The 23,555-nt window shown below is 36.7% G+C and overlaps 1 protein-coding gene across 10 annotated transcripts in view; it reads right to left on the reverse strand.

The window, feature by feature from the left end:
• The window catches only part of OCA2 (OCA2 melanosomal transmembrane protein), a 191,536-nt gene that overhangs the window by 107,337 nt on the left and 60,644 nt on the right, over positions 1 to 23,555 (reverse strand). For 9 of the 10 annotated variants that reach the window (XM_042041185.1, XM_042041217.1, XM_042041190.1 and 6 more), the window contains 7 exons: positions 20,064 to 20,221; positions 19,489 to 19,571; positions 18,996 to 19,149; positions 4,168 to 4,239; positions 3,266 to 3,331; positions 2,121 to 2,177; positions 694 to 818 (listed from right to left, as the gene is read on the reverse strand). In XM_042041185.1, the coding sequence (XP_041897119.1) occupies positions 694 to 818; positions 2,121 to 2,177; positions 3,266 to 3,331; positions 4,168 to 4,239; positions 18,996 to 19,149; positions 19,489 to 19,571; positions 20,064 to 20,221 (715 nt within the window). The remainder of the gene's footprint in view (positions 1 to 693; positions 819 to 2,120; positions 2,178 to 3,265; positions 3,332 to 4,167; positions 4,240 to 18,995; positions 19,150 to 19,488; positions 19,572 to 20,063; positions 20,222 to 23,555) is intronic. The other variant, XM_042041246.1, reaches the window with a different exon arrangement.

Below are 23,555 nucleotides of genomic sequence, written 5' to 3' on the forward strand. Positions count from 1 at the left end.
ACAGGTTAAATTCAGGTTAGACAGTAATTTATAATCCCACATTGATTAAATGTAGTTCCAAATCACGTTATTAATTTACAGAAATCTGAAGTAATTAAATTCACTGTTGTCTGCTCAAAGTTCCAAATATCTAATCTCAAATTGTGGAATTAACCAGTAGCTGTACCAGGGACATGATCACCAACAGGAATAAAATTCACGTTCTCATATTCAAGAAAAAGCTGTTAAATGAAATATGGACTTTTTTTAAAATTTATTTGTCACTAATATTAGAAGGGATAGCAACTTCACTAAAACATAAATTACTATCTAAAATTGTATATAGATATTAGCCAGCAAAGGATAAGGCAACTTTAATTTTAAAAATACTGCCTGCTTTACAGGAAAAAAAAATTCATCTACTAGGGAACATTGGGTGTAATATGCTATTGTAGTTCAGATATGAAGACAAACCAGAACAGTTAGCTGCCAAGGCAGTATTCACAGGTTTCAGATATGTGTTCGGTATTCATGCAAAGGCAAAAGGCTACCCATCCCTCTGAAAGTGCTTTTTATTCTACTACAATAAGAGTATCTGAAGCTCTGATTTCCATTTAAATGATTAAAAAAAAAGCTCCAAACAAGTATTTTGCACACATCTACTACTGATTGCTGGCTATAAAAGACCAAGTCGAAAATGTAACAATAAAATACCTTATGGTTACTGGAGTAAAGAGCAGGATAGTGGTAACGTTGTCCAAAAATGCAGAAAGAATTGCAGCAATAAGGCACAGAAGTGTAATCATGGCCCACACCTTGCCTCTAGAGAACCGATAAGCCTAGGAAAAACAAACAGAAGCAAAATTAGGGGACTAGATCACTCCAGCTTAGACTTCAAAAAGTTACAGATAAAGCAACTTGATCAAAGTCAAGCAACAGCGAGTTCAGAGTAGTTACTATTCCTTTACAATTACTCCAACAGCACCTTCTCCAGTGTGAAATAATTTGGCAAGAGAATATTTGATGGAAGTGGGCAAACAATCCCCCCATGCCAACAAAGAAACAAGTCTGAAGAAACATCACGCTCTGCTGCCAGCCGTACAGGGGGTCTGTGGCAGGAGAAGGGCTGAGCCCCCATCTTCTGCCTGCACCCAGGTGGACTAAAGGTGGTTCAGACTTCCCACCACTTCCACAAGCTGGGACACATTCCCCACCCTCAGACCAGCACTGCTGGAGTGAGTCCAGAGGAGGGCCACAAACATGATCAAAAGGCTGGAGCACCTCTCATATGAGAACAGGCTGGAAGAGACCTGGGTTATTCAGCCTGGAGAAGAGAAGGCTCTGGGGTCACCTTACAGCACCTTTCAGTACCTAGAGGGGGACAATAAGAGAGCTGGGGGGAAAATCTTTGGGCTAGGGTGTGTAGTGATAGGGCAAGGGGGAATGGCTTTAAACTGAGAGTAGGTTTAGATTAGATATAAGGGAAAAATTCTTTAGTGTGAGGATGGTGAGACTGCTAACAGGTTACCCAGAGAAGTTGTGGATGCCCCATCCCTGGAAGTGTTCAAGGCCAGGCTGGATGGGGTTTTAAGAAACCTGCTCTAGTGGAAAGTGTCCTTGGCCATGGCAGGGGGAATGGAACAAGATGATTAAGGTTTCTTCCAACCCAAACCATTCTCTAATTCTATGGTTATGATTCTATGAATTACACTTTTCATGCAATCTTTCGTTCTCTACTGTGCAAAGATCTGTGGCTGCTTTTCATATGTGGTCATAAAGTTAACAATAGATCCATCCCATATTTCTTCTGTCCCACTGCCAGGCATAAATAGAGATTTCAGCTACAGCACAACTGCAGTCCTGGGAAAGTCAATGAAATACTCAGCTTAATACTGTCCAAATGCTTGTGTACCCTACTGGGGACCTTTAACATTCTCCTGTAGAAACAGAATTGCTTTAAGGGCTTCCTTTCATCCACAAAGGATTTTTCTAGTATTACAAGTTGACCACTGTCATTTCTAATGTGATAAGTATATATTGACCTTAGAAAGGTTCTTTAAAGATAGTGCTTGGTGTGGCAGATCTGAACAAATACTAACTTGATAAATCTAGAAATAATTATAAGTACCAAATAAACCTACCTTTACTGCACAGTAGTCAAAGAATCCAGTCTCTGAAAATATGGCCACCAAAACCATCTACCAAAAGATGAAGAAAAATATAATCACTTGGAACTGATATATAATAGTAATTGAATCATTACCCAAAACTAAAGCAAAGCAGTTTGTGATCCTGACAAATGGGCTTCTTATCTGACACAGCTTTGAGAATCTAATCACCATTATATTAGAATATCCACTACAGCTGCCAGATATCTCTAGTTAATTCATCATATGGTGAAATATACTTCTCAACATAAGCAGTCTGTAAAAGTCATACTAGTTGGGTTGAATTTTATTTGTAGTGACTAAGTGGGCATTATACACTAAGTACTCAATGTATCTCCCTTATATCATTAATCAAGAAAAAACAGTAAGTGTGTTTTTTCTCTGCAGTAATGCTCTACAGAGCACAGAAGATAGTGGCTTCAAGAATTGCTTGCATTTTCCTACATCTCAGAGGTCTCCTGTCCTTCTGTCTTAGCTCCCAATAGAATATTTTTTTTTTGCTTTCTTATTCTGTGGGGAATGCAGGGAGCAAGGACCAGTGTCAGGAAGAAAAGCTCAGAATGGAAACAGATAATTGTAATTTTGTCTTTGTATATTCTATATTTTTTATTAGAGTCTAATAGCATTTGGACAACACTTTTTACCACAAATAGCTCTGGGCAAAGTGATTAAAATAATATATTATTGTAGTCTCATCAGATATTACTTCTCCATTTCTGGCTTGCTTTTTGTAGCTTCAGACATAGCAATAAGACAAAGAAAACCACTTTTCCAGCAGAGTGTGTTTGAGGAAGGTTTTGAATAAACAAAATTAAAAAGATAAATGAGAGTGATAATCTTTGACCCTTAAACAGGTCTTTCCATTCATTAACCCCAAGGATGTTTTTTGCATGTTATCAATATGATTTCACAGATTGAAAAAAAAAATAGAAAAGGATCAACTTTTCAAAAGACTCCTTCAGAGGTCTGATCCTCATCCTTTTTGGAATATTCCTCAAGACAGAAATTTTCATCATAAGTTCTCTAAGTACAATTAACAAAATGTTTTTAAAGGAAACATCTCTACATTGAATGTGATTATTTTGGCACATTTAGAGCAAAAGATATGTTTTATTTACCATTCCAAACAATAATGCCAGTGTCTCGTAGTCAATCCACTCCACCACTTCGACCATACTTGGCCTCTGCAATCAAAAATACGATTACTAGTGAATGCCACAAAACACCTAACTTGTGATTAGCTATGACTTATAAACTCCACTTAATTGATGAGCCATTTAAATAAGCTGTGATGGAAATTAATAAGTGTTCCTACAAGCTACATAAAAAGGACTCTATTATTGCCATTACTACTATTATTATTATTATTATTACTAATTCAAAGTACTGCTGGCATTATAAGTGGGTCATTATCAGGCTATTGGTTGGTCTAGTTGTTCCTTACATAGCATTACAGAAATAAAAGATAACCAAATTATATGGTACACTGCAGTTTCCTTTTTGGTAAAGAACAAAAGCATACCACTTCACCTGTGAACAAACTGGAGGGAATTTAAGGGAACATAGTAATGATGTGGTTATGAGAACAACTGAGAAAATCAATCTGAGGTTTCACTATATATCAGCTAAGAGTAAGCAGCAGGAGAAACAAAAGGGTTGGAACAGGAAAGCATGAGATGTAATTATTTAGGGTAGTATAAAGCGATGTATTTCCATTGAGGTTTGCTTGGTAGCCTAACATTACCGAAAATAACGTTAAACTAACACTGGATTAAGCTGAAAATGGTTGTAGTCAGCTTCCTGCAAATCAGAACAAAAAGGCATCAACTGACTTCTTTGTACTCTCCTTGTCTATACATGTCTGACCTGTTTTCCCTGCCCAGTTTCTGTCCTATCATCTCTCTTTCTTAAAAAACACTGCTTTGCCATGTGCTCAATTAGAACTGGGCAAACACGGAAATTTATCATAGCTGACACCACAGCCAGAAACAAAGGGAGCACTTACAGTTTGATAACTTACCTCCCCAACAATAGCTAAGGCAGCTAAAGCGGCCAAAGAGCCCAGCATCGCTGCAAGGGTCCTGTGAACAATCTGCAACAAAGGGTAACAATTGACCACAGCTCCCTCTAAGCATCTCCTTACTATTAAAAAGAAGTGGGAGAAAGGACAAAAATTCAGGTAGACAATTCTTTTCTTCGTTTGCTTGAGGGTTTTTTCTGACCAAAGGATGGTTAATTACTTTGCTATTAAAAACAACAAAAAAAAGGCACAAAAAAACAAGCAAAACAAAAAACAAATAAAACAAAATTTAAGAAAAACAACCAGCCAAAGCCTTGCCTCTGCAAACCCTTCTAGGAAGTCTCAGCTCTAATCTCCAGGTAGAGAAGGGACTTCAGCACCAGTTTCTTACATTTGTCAGTAGGTGACCCAAGAAGGAAAGCAATTCATCTTCCCCAGCTTAAGGATCAAAAAGCCTGCTCCTGTTGGCTTCCCTTCACAGCCCATGGAAAGAAGATGTATGCCCAGGAAGTGATCCACCTTATTCTTAATAGGGGCTTGTTCAGCAAGCATGCCCTGAAAATGTGCTTTTTTTCTCCAGGAACTCATCTGCAGTTATTTAATCCTCTGTGTCTGGAAGATCACAGATTGTGTAAAATAACTCAGCTAAAGTAAGTATGTAATTAATGAAAATCACACTACAAAAGACTGAATCTAATTACCGGCTTTCCCTATTAATGTGTTTAAATATTATTCCAATGCAAGTTAGAATTATTGTTGAGAAAGAAATAAAACAGACTAGAAATATTTCATTTGCTGCTAATTTCATAAGAAATATTTTGCTGATAATAAACAATAGGACGAGAGCATCTCAAGGCCCTCCTCCATTTGTAAAGGAAAAGCAAAAAAGGAAATATTTGGCTTTGTTTTTTCTCCTTGATTGTGTAGTTTTAACAGAAATGGTAAAGAACTACACAATTCACCAAATTACTAGAAAAATAAATGCATAAATTACTAACTCAAGAGTCAAAAGAATTATCTGTCTCATTCTCCTGTTTTCCTTAAAAATGCACTGAAGAATAACCTATTCATGGTCACAAAGCAGGAGATCAGACAAAGGTTTTTACATCCTGATGACCCACTTGTTCAGAGCACAAAGGACAGCTCCCACCAGCTCCTAGAGAAATGTGCGTGGTAACTCACTGGTTCATTTTTGATTTCCAGTTTCAGAGCATTGACACATAAACACACGTACACCCTTCTGATTCTGCAGAGGTGGGGAGCATTTGATAACATTCCATAGCTCTTCTGGCTGACAATCAGGTGCAGCAATTTGTCCTTACAGCTCTCTCCAATAAAAGATGCCAAGCAGAGCTGTCCATTAGGGAAGGGGATCAGCTTCTTACCAGAGCAAAGTAAGTTCAAGCATAAGCTACTGGGAAATCCTCAGCTGCCCTCAGACTGAAGGTTTTCTCCTCATCCAATCCCCACCCACGTTAGATAGCTCTTTTGCAGTTCTCAAAAACATATCATAGATTTTCTGAGATTTGTTTAGCCACAGATTTTTTGCATATTTCCACATGAGCACTTTTGCTGTCACTGTTTTATACTTAATTGCTTACATTGGATTGACTGCATTTTCAGTTTCCAAGAGTTTGCTGTCACCTATGGGTGAAGTTGGCTTTAATTTACGCAGAAAGAAACTGTACAAACTAAGTAATCTGTCAGTTCCTTCATTCTGGTGGTTTTTCAAGAAGGATATACAAAAGTATATCCTGAACTATGAACAAGGTGCAAAGCTTTATTACAAAAAACTTAGTAAATGTACAACTCTCCATTCCAGCAACCTATGAAATGAAAATCATAAAATAATGTAAAGCCTAGAAAGAACATTTATGTAAACTCTGAGACATGTAAATATTCAAAATTTGATATTTAGGAAGCTTTAGGAAAGAATAGATTACTCTCTTTAATTTTCTTTTCACAGAAAATAAACCCCAAACAAATAATATTTTGCAAATGTATTTTTAAAAGCTTACAAATGTAGAAGTTAGGAGATGCAGGTTATGAGTTGTGACATTCTTTGAACCACAATTCCATCTAACACATATTTGGAGGGCATTATATAAAGTAAAATTCCATTATTACTCTTCCAAAAAATAGTACAGATGACCAAACCCTTTTGAAGATAGGCAGGGGATAAGTATCTTTTCAGGATGGATCTTGGTGTGTATCCATAAACAACAGCTCAGGTAGAGAATTGAAAGAGCTCAGAAATAAATGAAGACAGACTTAATCCCAGGAAAGCTGAGAGATTTAGTGGACTTCTGAATCTAAAGACATTTTTAAAGGTTAAGTGAGAAATCATCTGTATTCATCTGATCCTTCTCTCACTTGACAAAGTGCATACCCCTGTGCAATGACCACAGAGATGAGAAAGACAGAGCTGATGAGAAGGAAGGTACAAAGCTTTTAGAATATCAGTTTGCAGGCCAGAGCACCCCACCTCCTAGTCCAACTGCAAAACTTATAAACTCTTAGCAAAAAGGGCATCTTCACCATCAACATCACCTTTATTTTTGTCTGAAGGATACCTACCAGTGCTGACTTACTGCAGCAGCAAAGGATAGTGCTCTCACCTTTTTCAAAGAGACAGTTATACCAGTACAAACTGCTACTGAAAACAATGCAGTCCAGATTTCACTCTTTACAAAGCAGGATTCAACTGTAGAGATCACTGATACAGGACATTACAAGACTAAGAGCTGAAGACATTGAAAAAAAAAGGGAATGGATATTTACAGAATTTTATATAAAAAATGAAAATACCCAAAGCTGCAACAGTGAAGGCTCTTAAAAACAGCGTCAACAACGTAGCTGTGTTGACAGCAACATCCTGGGGTCAATTCAGAATAAGCAAGGACTAGGAAAGGCTACTATAGCAATTTTGTTTCATAATTCTCTGTAGAAAGCTTGTCTCATGATTGCCTGCTGTGTGATAAACACAATGTGCTGAATGCTGATTCTAATAGTTTCCATACTCTTAATTCAGGAGTTCATTTTAAAGTAAGATATTAAAGCAACCCAAATAATTTATGCCACAAGTCTTTGTGCTTGATATTAATTAACAATATGTAGTTCCAGAACTATAATACAAATTGGATTTAGAAAGCCTAGACCTTCCCCAGATATAAATTTCTTTATCTATCTGTAAGTGCCTTAGAATTTATGCACTGAGTTCATCAAACCACTTGGTAGACTGCAACAGCATCATTATAAAAATTATTCTGAATTCCAAACACTAAATCTTGTATGGTGTTCCATGAGGCAAAAGGAAAATATTTAGAAGCCAATTGAATGGTGACCTGTGTACTATTTCAGAGCATACCTTTACCAGCTGAAATCCAGGGCAGGCATATTTCTGAAATGTGCTTGTGAAGATATTTGGTAAATGATACATCGTACCAAATATTTTATTTCCACAAGTCCTTTGCTATAAGTGATAAATAGCAGTTGAAAGATGAGTGTCAATGATTTTAATGTAAAGTTTCAAATGCAGCCCCTATTCATTTCTTATCCATTTTGTCTCCAGTGAAGCCTGTTTTATTAAACTTCTTATTTTACTGATAAATTAATTCACATTTGATAGAGTGGCAGCATTGCTGCATTTCAACAAAGATGCAGTTATTACCAAGCCTATATCCACATATGGGTTTTATGCATTTTTCACCTACCTCCAGAATAGCTGAGACCTTCCTTATAAAATCAACAGCCAAATCCCTCTTAGACTTTATAAAATCTCTAGTTCATTTCTTTATTCTCATGGGACAAGGAGGGAGAGAAGTAAAATTTACCCTGGGATAGCTTTTTTCTGACTTTATATTTTGTATCTATTCCTTGTTATGTTTTAATAAGGATTTATTGAGTTAAAAGAAGACATTCTCAGCAGTAGAAGAGGTTTTTTCCACAGACTGTTTTTCCTAAAGATAATCAAGACAGTATTAGCCTGAACACCTCTGAAAATGTGCTCCTCGGTCACATCCCTTGATGGAGTTATCTTGTAATTTGCTGTCATGTACTTTATAAATTTTGGTGGTCTCCTTTTCCTTGGACTATTGCAGTTGTTTTAGCAGGATACAGATGAAACTTCAGTCTTTCATGTGTACACATATTTCATTCACTCTTAAGCAGATCAAAATAAGTGGATCAAAAAAACCCACATTTTGGAAAATTAATGCAGAAGTCTAACACTGGCATCAGAAGCTGAAATCAAAAATGGAAATTGCAGAAAAACAGTGGTAATTTAGCTAAAAAATTAGGTAATTTTTATTAAGTGTCAAGCAACATAACTGAAAATTTGGGCTTATGATAGAAAACAAGGGTCAGAAAAGCCTTGAAATACTTTGAACTCTGCCTTGCTATAGATCCACTTCAAAGCTGAATGGCATCAAATTCTCAGATCATGGAAGTTTGCTTTATTTCTGGTAAATTGTACAGTTTGGACACAAAAAAGCAACAGACTAGAAATATACAATATAATCAGACACAAAGGAGGTCAGAGCAGCAGAAAAAGAAGGTCTACGATGCCAGACATATTTATTTGATTTTCTACATGCTCACCTCTAGTAAAGAGACTGACCAGTACCAATTAGTGAAAGCATGGCAACATACCTCCCCTTCAGCTGCTGATGGCAGCTAATGCTTTAACTCCTCACCCTCCTCCCCTCAGTTTGCTCCCTACACAAGCTCTGCAGAAGCAGTTCTGCAACTTCTTCAGCCATGGAGCACCGTGTCCAGCACAAGGGAACCCCTCACAGGGGATGTGTCTCAACAGCTTGTGCAAGATGAATGATAACAGAAAATTAATTGCCTTAAAATTACTTAGCTAAGCAGTAGCAAGTAAACTCTGTAAGGATTTTAATGAGGCAAAAGGGAAGTGCTTCACATAGCTTAGAAAGTATGACATGCTGCTTCAGCATGCAGGGAGGGACTAGAGCAGCTCTTGAGGCAAGCATGTAGGGTACACTGGTGAAAAATGATGTGCATCAAGAATCCCAAAGTGACTACAAGCATCACAAAAATCAGTGACAGCAAGAACAGCTATTTATGTCTTCCTCTGCAGATTAGGACATTATCTATATGTATTCTATACATGCAGACATGAATCATAAGACTTTACACTAGGTTAAATATTTAGAAAATCTAATAATAAATCTCATTTCTGTAAGTCAAAATATGTCAAAACTTTATCACTGTACAGAAGTATGTCTTGGTTGGGAAAAAAAAAATCTGAGACCAAAAGTTTACTCATTTTTACAAGAAATCCATGGTAAATCAGTATAATAATACCGCCATTTGCATGAAATATGTGACCAAGACCAGTAAAGAGCACTGACTGGAGAAATCTGTGGATTTAGAAACATTAGCTGCATATCTTAATACTAACATGCATTCTTATTCATTCTTTGCACAATAAATGTTTATGCCTGTGAAAATAATATTCCATATATATTCATATATATTCAATAGCTCTTTTTAAAGACAAATACCCAACATTAAATGACTATTTTTAAATGGAAACACTAGGTTCTGTAGCAAATTTTGTCATTTCTGAACATCTACACAACCCCCAGGGAAGAAAGCACCCATCTGTAACATTCTGCTATAATACCTATTTCCACTCAGTGTGTCAAATTACTTGTTCTGATTTAATATCAGTGGAGGAAGTCCTGGTATAAACAACTTAGGGGAAGTCATGGAAGGCAACAGTTTGTCACTTCCTAACACAATGCTACACAATAGAAACACTATACAAGATCTTAAATAGAAAGTGATTAAAAGTAATTCTGTATGGTGTCCAAGACAATGCCTGCATTATTTCACTTTTATCCCTACGATATGTGTGCTGGTTTTGTCTGGGGTAGAGTTAACTTTCTTCACAGGGGCTGGTGTGGGGCTGTGTTTTGGATTTGTGCTGAACACAGGGTTGATAATGTAGGAATGTTATTGCTGATCTGGGCTTATGCACAGCCAAGGCTTTTTCTGCTTTTCCTACTGCCATGCTGATGAACAGACTGTGGATGCATAGGAGATGGTGAGCCAGGACAGCTGACCCCACCAGACCAAAGGCATATTCCAGACCATATGACATCATGATCAGTATATAAAGTGGGAGGAAAAAGGAGGAAAGGGGGGGACATTTGGAGTGATTCAGTTTGTCTTTCCAAGTCACTGTTCTGCATGATGGGGCCCTGGTCTCCTGGAGATGGCTGAACACCTGCCTGCCCATGTGAAGAAGTGAAGTAATTCCTTGCTTTTCTTTGCTTGTATGTGCAGCTTTCACTTTCCTTATTAAACTGTCTTTGTCTCAATCCATGAGTTAGCTAGCTTTTCTCCTTCCAATTTTTTCTCTGATCCCTCTGGTGGGGGAGTGAACAAGCAGCTTCCTGGGGCTTGGCTGCTGGCTGGGGTTAATCCACAACAGCACATTAATAGAACAAGCTAAGAAATACAAGGTAAGGATATCTTAAGACTCTTGTCTAGGATAGGCAGCCCTGAAATTCTGCAACTAAGAAACTGTGTTAAGCTGACATCAATTCTTTCTATACATAAAACAATGCAGAGAGAGAATCAGGGAGAGATAGACAGACAGAGAGACTTAAGGATATCAAATTATTTTCTGTGAATAAATTACTGGATTAATTCATTCCCCTCTTCTATATCGAAAATCTATAGGTTGATTCTAGATTCTGCAGAGATATTTGTTACTCCATAGCTCTGTCAAAGGCTTTAAATTAACAATGTGCACAATTTACAATCTTTTCAGTGTCTATGAGTTTTCTCCCGTAGTTATATCACTGCTTGCTGTTTGTAGAGAAAACTGAATGACTGAATCTTCATGCTGATACGGAACATTGGATTAACTGGTTCAAAGTGGCCCTTGAATGGTGTGAAGACAAACATAACCTTGATGCATGAGATTAAACAAACTCCTGAAACCCTTATATTTTCATGTCTTGGAAACTTGAGGAAAAAGCAAAGCTGGAGAAAATAACACAGAACTAGGAAGGAAGGAGGGAAGTATCATTTGTACAGATGATGGACAGAGGACGCAGAAGAGGGTTTAATCCTATGTGATGAGGGTTGAAATGACTGCTAAGTTGCTTCTTGTTTTGAAATAACCTCCCACCTCAGAATATTAAGGTAAAAAGGGATAAAAAGCTATAACATCATGCCTAGTTAATATTTCTCTCAGAATCATACAAAAGAGAGAAGTCTGCCATACCTGTATCACTACAGCCACAAGTGGATGTTTTCCAGACTCTGTATGTTGGAATGGTTCTGATGTTACAAAAATCAGTTTTATATACCTCCAGAAAACTACATAAGGTAGTACCCAGTAACATCTGATAGCTTGATAGCTCCTCAGAGTCAAATTTTAAAAGCAAATCTGAACTTGGTGTGAATTTGGGGATTTTGTCTTGTTATAGAAGTGGACAGACACACAGAGAAATGAACCGACCCATGTTCTGTAAATCAGGGCCTTGGGTCCAGTCATATCAAAAGAAAGTGGAGCCCTGCAGAAAGACAGGATGTTGATCATTTTCATGTGCCAAGGCACTCATTCCTGTAATATTTTAGCTACATAAAACATGTTCTATATGACTTAAGTAAAGAGATCTGGTCATGAGCCAGTAAAGAACCTAGAAGAAAATAAATCAAACTGCTACTGTGAGTCAACATGATCAAAGCCATTGTTTACTGGCCTAGGAACAAGCTTTCAGTCTTGCAAGGGTCAATCCAGTTCTCCAGCACCTATCTCAGCAGGCTTTGCTGACTCCATCCACTCCAGATATTTTGGTATTCTACACCCTTATTCATTGTGTCCTAAAGGCCTTCGTGAGGACTGAGAGACCCTGAATTACATTTGCAGTTTCAGAACATTTTCTGAAACTGAAAGATGCCACGATTTGTATTTTCCCAGTTATCTCAGCATTCTTAAGACTAATGAGACTGTGAATTTCTAGTAAACAATTGACATGGACCAAATCACGAAATCCCTGTCTGAATCTTTGTCAGCCCTCTTAAAATAGTAGGATAATACAGAAATACAGAAATACAGCCATGCACTATGAACTGTAGAGCAAGCTGCAGTGCTTGCATTACCTTTACAGGGAACTTTCTGCTCTGGCTAGCAGTTTCTCTGGAGAGTCTTCATCCCTGACATCTCCTGTCTTTTTTCACTCCACTTTTCTTATCCAAATTTTTTTCCTCTTTAAATCATGTCATCACATCTCCCTTCAAGCCTGCCTGCTACACTTTCATGTTTTTTCATTCACTTTTGCTCTTGCTCTTGGTGAAGGAAGGCACCATCTGAGGTCCCAGAAAGAGCTGAGTGGTTCTCATCCCTGTTTGTGTGCATTAGGAGGGTACGTGCGTTCTAACAACTTGTTAAAATTTTAAGACTTCATGGCTCTCTACCTCTCTGACTGCCGTAGGCAGGGTAGAAGCTGAACAGCAGCATTCAATTAAGCTAATTTAATGTTCTATTCCCTCTCTCAAACAGAAAGGAAACACACCAATCCACAAAATACGTAGTATAGAAGACAGGGCAAAACATTTGTGTTTGCCAGTCTTTCAAAAATTGAACAAAATACAGTTCAAAATTAGGTTTAAAAGGCACAGAAAAAAGCAAGCGGATATTTGGAAATTAGTTTTTGCATTTAGTGTTGAAAATATGACTCCTATTATTTCAAAAAATAGCATTCTGTCATCATCTTTTAAAGCAGACAATCCTATCTAGTCCTTAGAGTAGTGAGCAGCACCATCCAGAGGCAATTTTTTTCCTATTTAGTTCTTAATTAAAGACAGTGTACATGCTAAAGTACCATAGAGCTCAAAAGAAGGTATTTTTCTTTAAAACACACATATTTAGAGCACAGCCAGACTTCTACCAAGATAGATCTAACAATTAGGTAGGCAATAGTCAGTGTAAAATCAATATTCATACTGGATTAATAATACAAAATTGTTATTATATCTAGCTGTGATCCAGATGAGGATTTTGCTTGCTATTATACTGCATTTTTGTTTTATTGAAACTCATCCCTTCCTCGTCTTACAGAATTTTTCTTCCTTTAGGCATCCTTTCCTTTGTTGTAGTTAGGGAAGGTAAAAATGACTAGTTTATCTGTCCTTTTAGAGACTCCTCATTGTTGGCAGTGGCTCTACACTACAAAAGCAGTCAACCACACCTCGTGGGTACTGATTCAATCCTTCTCAAAAGGAACAACTTGCAATGCTCTTGCACAGCAGATTTAAAGTAATTTGAGCTTCTCAGAATTCACAGAGGTCACAACCTCCTCCTAAACTAGAGAAAGGCATCAGGGAATGACAGTCAAGCTTGATTGTCCATACTGCTTAGTTGGTAGCTCAGTAACAGGCTGTTCTCTCTGGAAGAATATCTAGGGTGCTACTTGTTGAATATTTTACTCTGGGGGACAGGACAAACGGATCTGTCCCATGTCTGGATCTCCTTGTTCAATCCAGTCATCCAGCATCTACCTCAGCAAGCTTTACTGCACACGCTCAGTTTATGTCCTAAAACCAGCGCTCATGGGAATGGCAGGAGTGCCCTCATTATAGTGCACATTTTCAGCTGGGGAGGTATGGGGGGGAAGTAGACTTTTGAATGGTAAAGTTGCTTTAGAGTCATGGGGACTCCAAACAAGATCCAAAATCACTTGTTGCCCAGGGCAGATGAGGTTATAGTGCTCCAGAGGAAGATAGATTTCTATTCAAGGTAAGTTTTTCTGCTGGATTTTATGTTTAGGTTTCATTACCCTGATTTTAGGTTCTGTGCAACCCTCAGAGTCCCAATATTTACAACTTCTGGGCTTTTTTACTCCCTACCACCCCAAGACAGGGGGGCAGATAAGGGGAAAGTTTTATTCTTGCCCAGGGAGGTATGGCTTGGACTGTTATCAAAGAAGGTAGAAGGTTTGTTCTGATAATCTGTCCCTAATTTTCTGCCAAACCCTACAGCAGTGTTTAATTCCTCTTCACATTTTTTTTCAGCCTAGAACAAATGAAATCCATAGCAGCAGGAATATATTCTCTCCCACAAAGGCCAGGGAGTGCATCAGCTACTAATTTCTTTTTTGCACGGTCTTTCCCAATAATTGCTATAGATTTTCTTCTGTTCCTTTCCTACGAATCTTTTGGGAGGACTTATGTGGAGGTGGGAACATTCTAATCCACACTCTTCTCAGTCTGTATTTAGATCAATATAAGAATGAATAGGAAGGGAGAAGCCATGCTGAGTAAGCTGATCACTTCTGTGATCAGTCACACTTTTTTGTAACTTTCCTTATCAGAAAAAAAATCTCCCTTAAGATTAGCCTATTTCTATCAATATTCTATTTATATTATGCTTCATAGAACCAATGAGTATTTCTTCTCTTTTCATATTTCCTCTCTAAAGCATAATTTTTTATACAAAATCTGGACTGTCCGAGTGTAGACAGCAGTAATAACACCTCGTTCCATTTGTAAAAATATTTCCTGTGAGGAAACAGTGGTTCAACCAGCCTACAGTGACAGAAAAATGGTCAGACAAAAACCACATAAAAGTTTTGTTCTCTGGAGTTAATTTCTGCTGGTTAGATACTATTAAAAATCACTCTGCTTTGAGTTAAAGAAATTAAGCTTAGGGGATGTTTATTCATAATTTAAGTTAGTTAATAATAGAAAAGTAATATGGAGAGAAATCCACTTCCATTAAAGTAATGAAAATTGTGATTATAAGCCCATAGTTCATGCTAGTAAGAAACTAGAGCTTTTAAGGCCAGATCTTGCACTTTCAAGTATTTTTGTTTCAAGAAGAAATGCAGACATGTAAATGTCATTCAAGATGTCAGATAATTAAAATGCCATTTAAAAGATCCTGGCAAAATCTTTCTTAGTGCTACTTACAAGACTGGGTATGAAGCTAAATAATAACCCCTGTGATAAAATAAGTCCTATAGAAGCTCTCACAGAATTTCTGATACTTGCTTGTATCACTTTTCTGCTATTTGATGTGCTATCGGTATCTTTTATTTTTTCTTCTATTTTTAAAATTAATTTAGTATAATAAATGTTATTTTGCCTTTTCTCCTGATTAAATGAAATGTTTTACACAATAGCGTTTTAAAGGCCATTACTTTCACATTTGCTTCTGCTAGCTCATTCAACTATCATAAACAGCTAACACTGCATTTTAACACACAAAACAAAACAAATGCATTATTAAGGGAAAGTATTGGACAAGGGCACACATTAATTCATTTCAATTAATGAGCTCTATACTTTAATAGTTGATGTCTAGCATTCCTCCTTACATATTTCTAATTAATGCAGGTTCAACATAGCTGCAAATACTCAGTTAATAATTACTAAAAAGGGCTTTATCAATTCAAGAACCTTTTCTGAATACCAGTGAAACTTTAATATTTTAACAGATTTAAGGTAGAGATACAGATAGATTTCTTTTTAGTATAACCAGTGTATTATCCCATTCTCTGTGCAGACAAAAACAGGGAAAAGGTGAGAAAGCAAAGATATCCAGCTGTGCTTATCTGATGTCTAAATAATCTATCTAACTAATAGCTAACAATGAGATTTTTATCTGCAGTATTTCCCTTGACCATCCCCAATGACCAGAAATTATACATCATCCAGTTAATGGGCTACAAATAGTCACTTTAGTTACACAGGAAAATGCTTTTCTGGAAGAAAGTATGGGAATCAAAGAAGGCAAAGGTTCAAATACACTTTTAGCTGAAAGAACAAAGATATTTGGAGCAGGAGATTATAAAAATTAAATTTTCTAACTTTTTCTTTGCTTGAATTTTTTTTTCAAGTTCTCAATCAAGAGAGACTTTACATTTTGAGGATCAAAAATAGAAAAGCCTGTCTGAAAATACATTGTGAAGTAATTTAATACAGCAACATCAATGTAGAACTCCGTGCATCCACATTTTACACCAGATGTCCCTGTGGACCAACATGAAAACATAACCCATCCTACCCGTGTTCCATAGTAATCCTGCAGGGTCAGACAGTAGAGAAAATAGCCCACAAACTTCAAACAAAAAACTAAGGGATGGCCAAGTAAAGAGAGTTAAAAGCAATATACAAAAATTTCAAGAGGTAGAGTAGTAGAATTGTGAAGTAAGAAAATATGCATATTTGTGGTAAGCCTGAAACTAGAAATCATTGGAAATTAAAGAGGAAAAGGGGCATCTTCTTTTATCAGAAACATATTTGTATTTTATGAATACGTAACATGTAATCAGTTTCAAAAGAAACAACACTGAAAATAAATGCCCAAAGAAATGAAGTTCAACAGTTTGTTTTCTGAAGAATGGCACATCCTGAGACCACCACTGACAAGGAGTGGTGCTTGATTTAGACATTTGATGCTAACATGGAGGCAAACAGCTGCCTCAGAGTAGATTTTGCCCTGTGCGTTTACAGTGGTAAAAGTTTGGAGAAGACAATTGTTTACAGTAAATGCACTTCAGATTCCAACTGGAACCTCTTACTTGATCAGCTTCTCCCATCATCCTGTATCTGCAGGAAGCAGAAGCTCCTGCAGCCTGTTTTGTACAGTCCCTGGTGACTAAGGCAGCAAAGAGCAAGAGAAGGGGAAGAAAGGATTAAAAGATGAGGACAGTGGGGATGAGGAGGCTGTGGGCAAGATCTACAATTCATTATGGGGGAAAAAAGGGCTGTGCAAGAGGAAAAGGAGGCTCTTGTGATTTGTAACAGATAAAATGCTTCCTCTTTCTTCATTTTTAAAGAAAATATGTGAAAATATGGCTCTAAAACTGGTTTGGGTGTCCACAGTGTCTGAATTTGAAGCTGTCTTGCAAATAATAATGAATAAAATAGAGGAAACTAATAAAGACTGATAAAAGATGGGGAACAGCAACACCAAAAATGAAAATCCACGAGTGATTGCTCCTGCAGTAACATTGATTTCTCTAACAGTGATAACAGCTAAAAGGATAGAGAGTGCAATGTGTTGAGAAAGCAGGACTTCAGGCACTGAATTTATAAATACTGAATATAATGAAAGCCACTATTACATTTTCTAAAAATATTAACATCCATTGCTTGCAAGAAATCCATGAGGGAACCATACAGCATAAAAACTTAGAGTTTAGAATTTACTCTTGTGGTAGCATTTGTCAATCCTATAGATGCTATGGAGAAAAGAGCTAACATCATGATGCAATATGTGACTTTCCACATTCTGAGTTTCCAAAAAAGTTTACTTATGAGTATCTATTTCTACCTTCAAGTTTGCAGAATATCATTTTTCTGCCAACAACAGAAATCTTTCCTTGATATTTTCACAGAAACAATAGTTTAATGAGCTTTTTTAAGGTTTTTTCTTAAAAAACAACAGGAAAATTAATGCTTTCCCTGGTTTTGCTTTTCCAAATGCTTTATTTCCTTTTCCACATTAATTGTTCCAAAGCAGATTTTCAGGATGCAAACACAAAACCCCCCTTTATATACATTTAAAACCTGATGTTTTTGCAACTGCTAAAAGGTTGCATAGTTGGGTTTGGGGGCTTGGGCATGGGGATTTTTGTTTGTTTCAGGGTTTTTTTAAAAAAGAAGTTGCATTTAAAAGCATTAAGTCCATTTTGGTGCTGTGCTGCATGCCTACATGTATTTATAGAAAAATCTAGTCCAATCCCCCTCTGCATTTAATATTATATCTCTTTGTTCATTTATAATGTACATAGAGGCATTTTTAACTCCAGAATGAAATAATCATTGCTGAACAACATAATCTAAATGTCTAAAGCATCTGTTGTGTTGTGTGCATCCATTATTGGTATTTTGATGAGGTGGTGTCTACAGCCTCACCATTTTAATGGGTAATGGGGTGAAAAGCTCAAAATATGCAATGGATGTGGAAGAAAAATGAGCATGCTGGACAGATATATACTGTGGAGCACCTTGTAGACTTTATTTCATTCATTTCTTTGTTTCATACTAGTGTAAATTAGGTGTGATTTGACTCAGAAAATTGACAGTATGGGTGCTCATATGAATTAAAAATAATTTTTTTTGAAGTGTTCCTCCCCATCTGCTACTCATTTTAAGGTAACAGGAAATGTTTTCAGTTCAAAGAAGTCAGTTGGAGTTCTGTACTATTTATGATATGTTTTCCATTCTTAGTGTGATGCAATGCATTTCTATTGGATTTCATACCTCAAGGTTTTGGAATGTTGTTGCTGTATATGTTAAAAGTTCCCTGTCCTTTTACTTCATGTTAACTCAGACTCCATTTCCTCTTCAAATAATACAGTAAAAGAATGCCTAGAAGTCACTTACTAAAATATATGTACATTCTAACCTGTTAAAAGTACATAAAGTTCATCGTTTGAGGTACCTTAGAGAAGACAAATAACCAAATAGGGGTTTTTTTCTTTTACCTTATCTTAAAAAATAATTAACTTAAAAATAAATTTTCCACACCTTTCACAATTCTGACCTATTTTTACTCTCACAACCAGACTGTAATTCTGTTGAAATATTAAAAAACTTATAGATCCTAATAGAAAAATATACAAGATTACTGTAATGTTAAAAGAACTTGGCAAAATCACTTACAATTCAGAACAATTTCCCCACATGTATCTTATTAATGTCATTAGCAACACTGATGGTGCATGAAGTTATATACACATTTTAGAATTATATCAAATCCCAAGAGTGAAACTTTTTCTTGTGCTCTACTTACAACATAGGGAAAAAAAGAAAATCAAAGTACAAAACTGGCTTACTTCAAGTATGATCAGCACGTAGACACCTACTAAGATGATGGATGCAACTGTTACTTGTGCCTCTATATTTGCATGAAGGTACTGATGCTTCATGGAGAGAGGAACACTTCCAGGCTCCTGCAGGAAAGCTTGAATGTTTATGAAGATAGTGCCTCTGGTGAAAGAAAAAGAAGTTTTGTTTATTCCTGGGATGAAATACCTTTTGTTTTATTTGTGCATTAGTTTTATATCAAGTACTTATCAATATATGTGTTATATCTTTAAAAAAGCAAGCAACTCCTCAAACATTCTCAAACAAACTGGATCCCTCTAAAAAGTATTGTTTAGAAATTAAGTCAAGTACAAAACAGTCTTGTAAATCCTTTTAAAGAACAAGAGTCATCCTTTGCTGCCCCTCTGAAACATGCAGTGATAATTACTTTTAAAACATTATCTTAGTCAAGTCTATGGAAACTACTCCTTCAATGCATCATTTTTCAGTCTCTTAGCCAACCTGTTTGGTATCTGAAAGGTTCTAGTTGTGATGATCTGCTGATTTCTTCTTGAACTTAAGGGTAGAGACCAGTTGTATACCACCTGCAAGAGAGTCACATTTAGCAATATTAGCAGAAGTCAGTGATAGTGATATGCCCTGATACAGGGTTTTATGCCTCTTTTTCTCTCTTCTGTCCATTTTGGAGGTTTTTGGTGGATCAGGCATAAAATCAGCCTAAATTAATTCCCCCTGATTAGGTTTGTCATGGGTGCTCAGGTTTAAGCAAACTAACTTATCCTCATGCCTTCGCTCAATCAATGAAGTGAGAGACACATCCAGTAAGTCCTCTGGAGGGAGGATGCCAAAACACACTTTGTGTTGACTATAAAGAGCAAAATTTTAATACAGGAAGCCAAAGGAAGCCTCATAAAGGTAAAAGAAAATGCCACTTTAATTACAGTAAGTTTTCTAATGCTGAAATTGAAACACTTCTCAGCAACAAAAAGCATGACCACTTAATCCAGACAGTGGTGATGGAAACAAGTGATAAAACACACCTCAGAAAAAGTGAAAGAGAATTTAAAGACCATCACCTGCTGCTGGCGCCTACTCCTTGATCCTGTGTTTTCATTCTGGCTGATTTGTACAACAATGTATTCCTCTTTTTGCTCATCAACTGCTTGTGCCCCAAATGGGCCTCCTATGTCTAACTTCAACAGAGCAGAATCATGAAAGTCAGTCAGATTCATAGCTGTTAAGATAGTTGTTAAGGTGTAAATTTCCAGTAAAAATGAGTATAGGCTGTACAAATTTCAGAAAAACAAAGTAGTCAATTTATATTAAAAAATACATTCTTCAGCTAAAATGCCTCTTTTTGAATTTTGAAAAGAACAAAAGAACAAAAGAGATGTCTACTTCCTCACCAAGTAGTACTGTTTTGACCAAGTTTCCTAATTTAAAAAAAGTTACAATTTCAGAAAAAATATATCTTTCCTAGTGACTTGTGGGATTACCAGTGCTTTCACCTGATGTATCAAAATAGCATACAGAAATACGCAGAGAGACAGAGAAGTCAGGCCTTTTAAGTGCTTGTACTAGATGAAAGGCTACACCACTAGCTCAGCAGTTTAAACATCACAGAACTTGTACTGGTGAAAACAACATAGAAACTCCAGAGGAGTTTTGCCAGAGGATTTGCTTTTTGGTCAAAGTTTTGGTCACCATGTTACAAATATCCAGAAATTTTCAACCTCCTCTCAGCTGAAGTACTCATAGACTCTATCACTTTCAGCTCCCTCATCTACTTCTTTTTTTGTGAGATATCTCACATGAGGTGTGGTCAAACTACACTCCTGGTTTAATATCATTGAAAAATCAGCCAACCACGATCCATAAATTCATTGGAAGTCTGGTTCTGTTCATCCCAGTACATCTAGAGCTTTTTAAACCTAGTGTTGTAATAGCTCACTTCTGGCATGGTTGAAAAAAGAAGCACCCATGTAGGTTGGTAGGTAGGGGAGGGAGGGAAGGAGGATAATCCAAGCTTGTAAACCCTTCACAGTTCATTTGTTACTATAATAGAGCAGTACGCTTATTGTTTTGCTCCTGTCTGTGACAGACAGAAAGCTAAGGCATCACTAACAAAACAAAAATGCAAACAAACAAAAATAACTCCTTAGTTTTGCACATACATGTTCCATTGAAAACCGGAGACTTAATCACATGCTTGAATATCTTAATGGTTTTAACATATAATAATTTATTGAGTATACTAAAAAGAGTGAATATGTTACAAAAAAATAAAGTGTACCAGATCATATACCCACCAAAATAATTTTCCTGAAAAGATGCTTTGTAGCCTACAAAACTCAGAGACTAACAGGAAAAGAAAAAACACAGGGTAGTTAGATGGGACTCAGGGCAGTGCTGTACTCTGCCCTGCTTCCAGTGACTCCCAGTAAGACCTTCCATGTTAAGTCAGTGTCTAGTGAGGAAAGATTATGAGGTGCTTCTGGATCTAGAAAAGAGTAATCTCTCACAGTAACCAAAAAAAATACCCTTGCAGATCTAGTGCCAGGTGGGCAGCCAATGCATTCAAAGTAATATAAATGTCACCCTGCTTAGCAAGGCAAGCAGAGCAAACACCACCAGTGACACTCACATGCCGGTTCATTAAAAAATTAAACTCCCAAGCACCTGTTTGCTTAAAGGACTCACATAGGAAAGGATAAAAAGATAATCTCACATGTAGCAAATCAGGAGACAAGTCCAGTTAGGGGAATTTACACAAACACAAACAGAAATGACATATTTACACAAACATAAACAGAAATGACAACAGTTCTCTTCTGTTTCTGAAAGTTTTAAATGTGATTTGGCAACACAGTTTTTCTGTGTCACTAACTGATACATAATAGGAGTCTCAACAGGAACTATATCTATACCTTTAACTAGAGATATTAATTAAACCTTCTAAAAGGTCTGCTGACCTGAAGTCATTAACCCAATGGTTTGGGACAACTTTGGACAGTCTGTTTTTCACTAGGAATGTAGACACTTATGTCTTGAAAAGCTTCAAGTGAATATAATTATGGCAGCTTCCTTTTAAGCAGCACATTTAAAATAAATCCTGTAATTATCTAGATGACACTAGAAATGATGTCTAAAAATTAAACCTTGTTTTCAAGAAGAGTGGCTTTCTTCTTTTCCTCTACAGATAAGGATACTTTTTCCATTCCATTCTGTGCACTTATAAAACCATCATAAAGAGCCATAGGAAAAAAAAAAATGGTTCTCCTTTGGTTGCAAGTGCAACAGAACATCATTCACCAGTCTGCACTGAGGCTCTCAAATCCCATCAGTTATCTTTTTCCAAACAATATTTAGGGACTCTGCCATAATTCCATTGTTAGACTGCAGCAGATCGCAGCCTTTATGAAAGGTGGAATCAAAATAAACCAGACAAAAACTTCAGAAATGCCTATATGAAAAAATATGATTTTTTTTTTTTTATCAAGCTGCTCTTCATAATATTTTTGTTCAGACTTACTTTGGTTTTATGTTTTCCTTATATTGCCAGAATGTGATTTCCCCTAGATTTTAATCATTCAGGTATGAACTTTTGGGAAAACTATCTTTTTACTTCTAATATTCCCTTTTATTCTGCAATTTAATCATGCTTTTCCTTTTCAGAACTTTTTTTTTTTGTAATGTGTCCTCCAGTGTGCCCCTTTAAAGCATAAAAATCTCCCTGATGAGATTTACAGCCAGAGCTGATAGTTTTATTTCACTTCAGCTAAACTGCTTCATTTTGATGTAGTTCTATTCTTGAAATTACATTACTGTTGTGAATTAGCCCGTCAAGGGATTTGGGTTTGTGTTTACTTTGTGAAGCATTACACTGTGGCTGTCTGTATTTACATCTGGCACAAGAGCAGGTCTGCTGCTCACAGCTGAACCAAGAGCTGTGTTTCTTGATCCTGGTTTTCTGAAGAGCTGCTCCTAGAGGTTTTGAAGAGTGTGTGAGAGTCACCTCATGTTACTTTATTTTTATGTGGCTTATGTAGAAAACATGATGGAATGGGATGCAGTGGCTAAACATTTAAACTGGTATTCATTCACCACAGTTTATGCTTCTGTACTTTGGACATCTGCATCTGACAGTTGCTTCCTTAAAAACAGTGCTTTTAAGACAGTGCTTTTAAGATGGAATTCATTGCTTCATTTTGGACCACTACATGAAGATGAGAAGAATTGCTCATGAGGAACATCCATTCTCTCTATTAACTATAAAGAGAGCCTAGGATGACCAACTCAGGAGTAGCTGAGCCACTCCCCGCAATACTGAGTCCTGCTCTACCCTCCATCATGCAATTATTTCAATATGTACAGAGGCAGCCAAAAAGTCGTGTTTGACAGAGATTCTCTGTTGTATTTGCACACAGATGGCTGACTTTATGCTTTCTTTAACATCTATTTGTATATCCTATTCTGTATACTGTAAAATGGACCTTGAGGATGCTATGTCTATGGATTATTTTTCACCAAGTTTCTGAGGTAGTTACACACTATTCATCCTGATTTAT

The sequence above is a fragment of the Corvus kubaryi genome, unplaced genomic scaffold, assembly GCF_017639235.1.
Source record: "Corvus kubaryi isolate FWS band 111438036 unplaced genomic scaffold, C.kubaryi_AGA036_p1.0 133, whole genome shotgun sequence".
Lineage (NCBI taxonomy): Eukaryota > Metazoa > Chordata > Aves > Passeriformes > Corvidae > Corvus > Corvus kubaryi.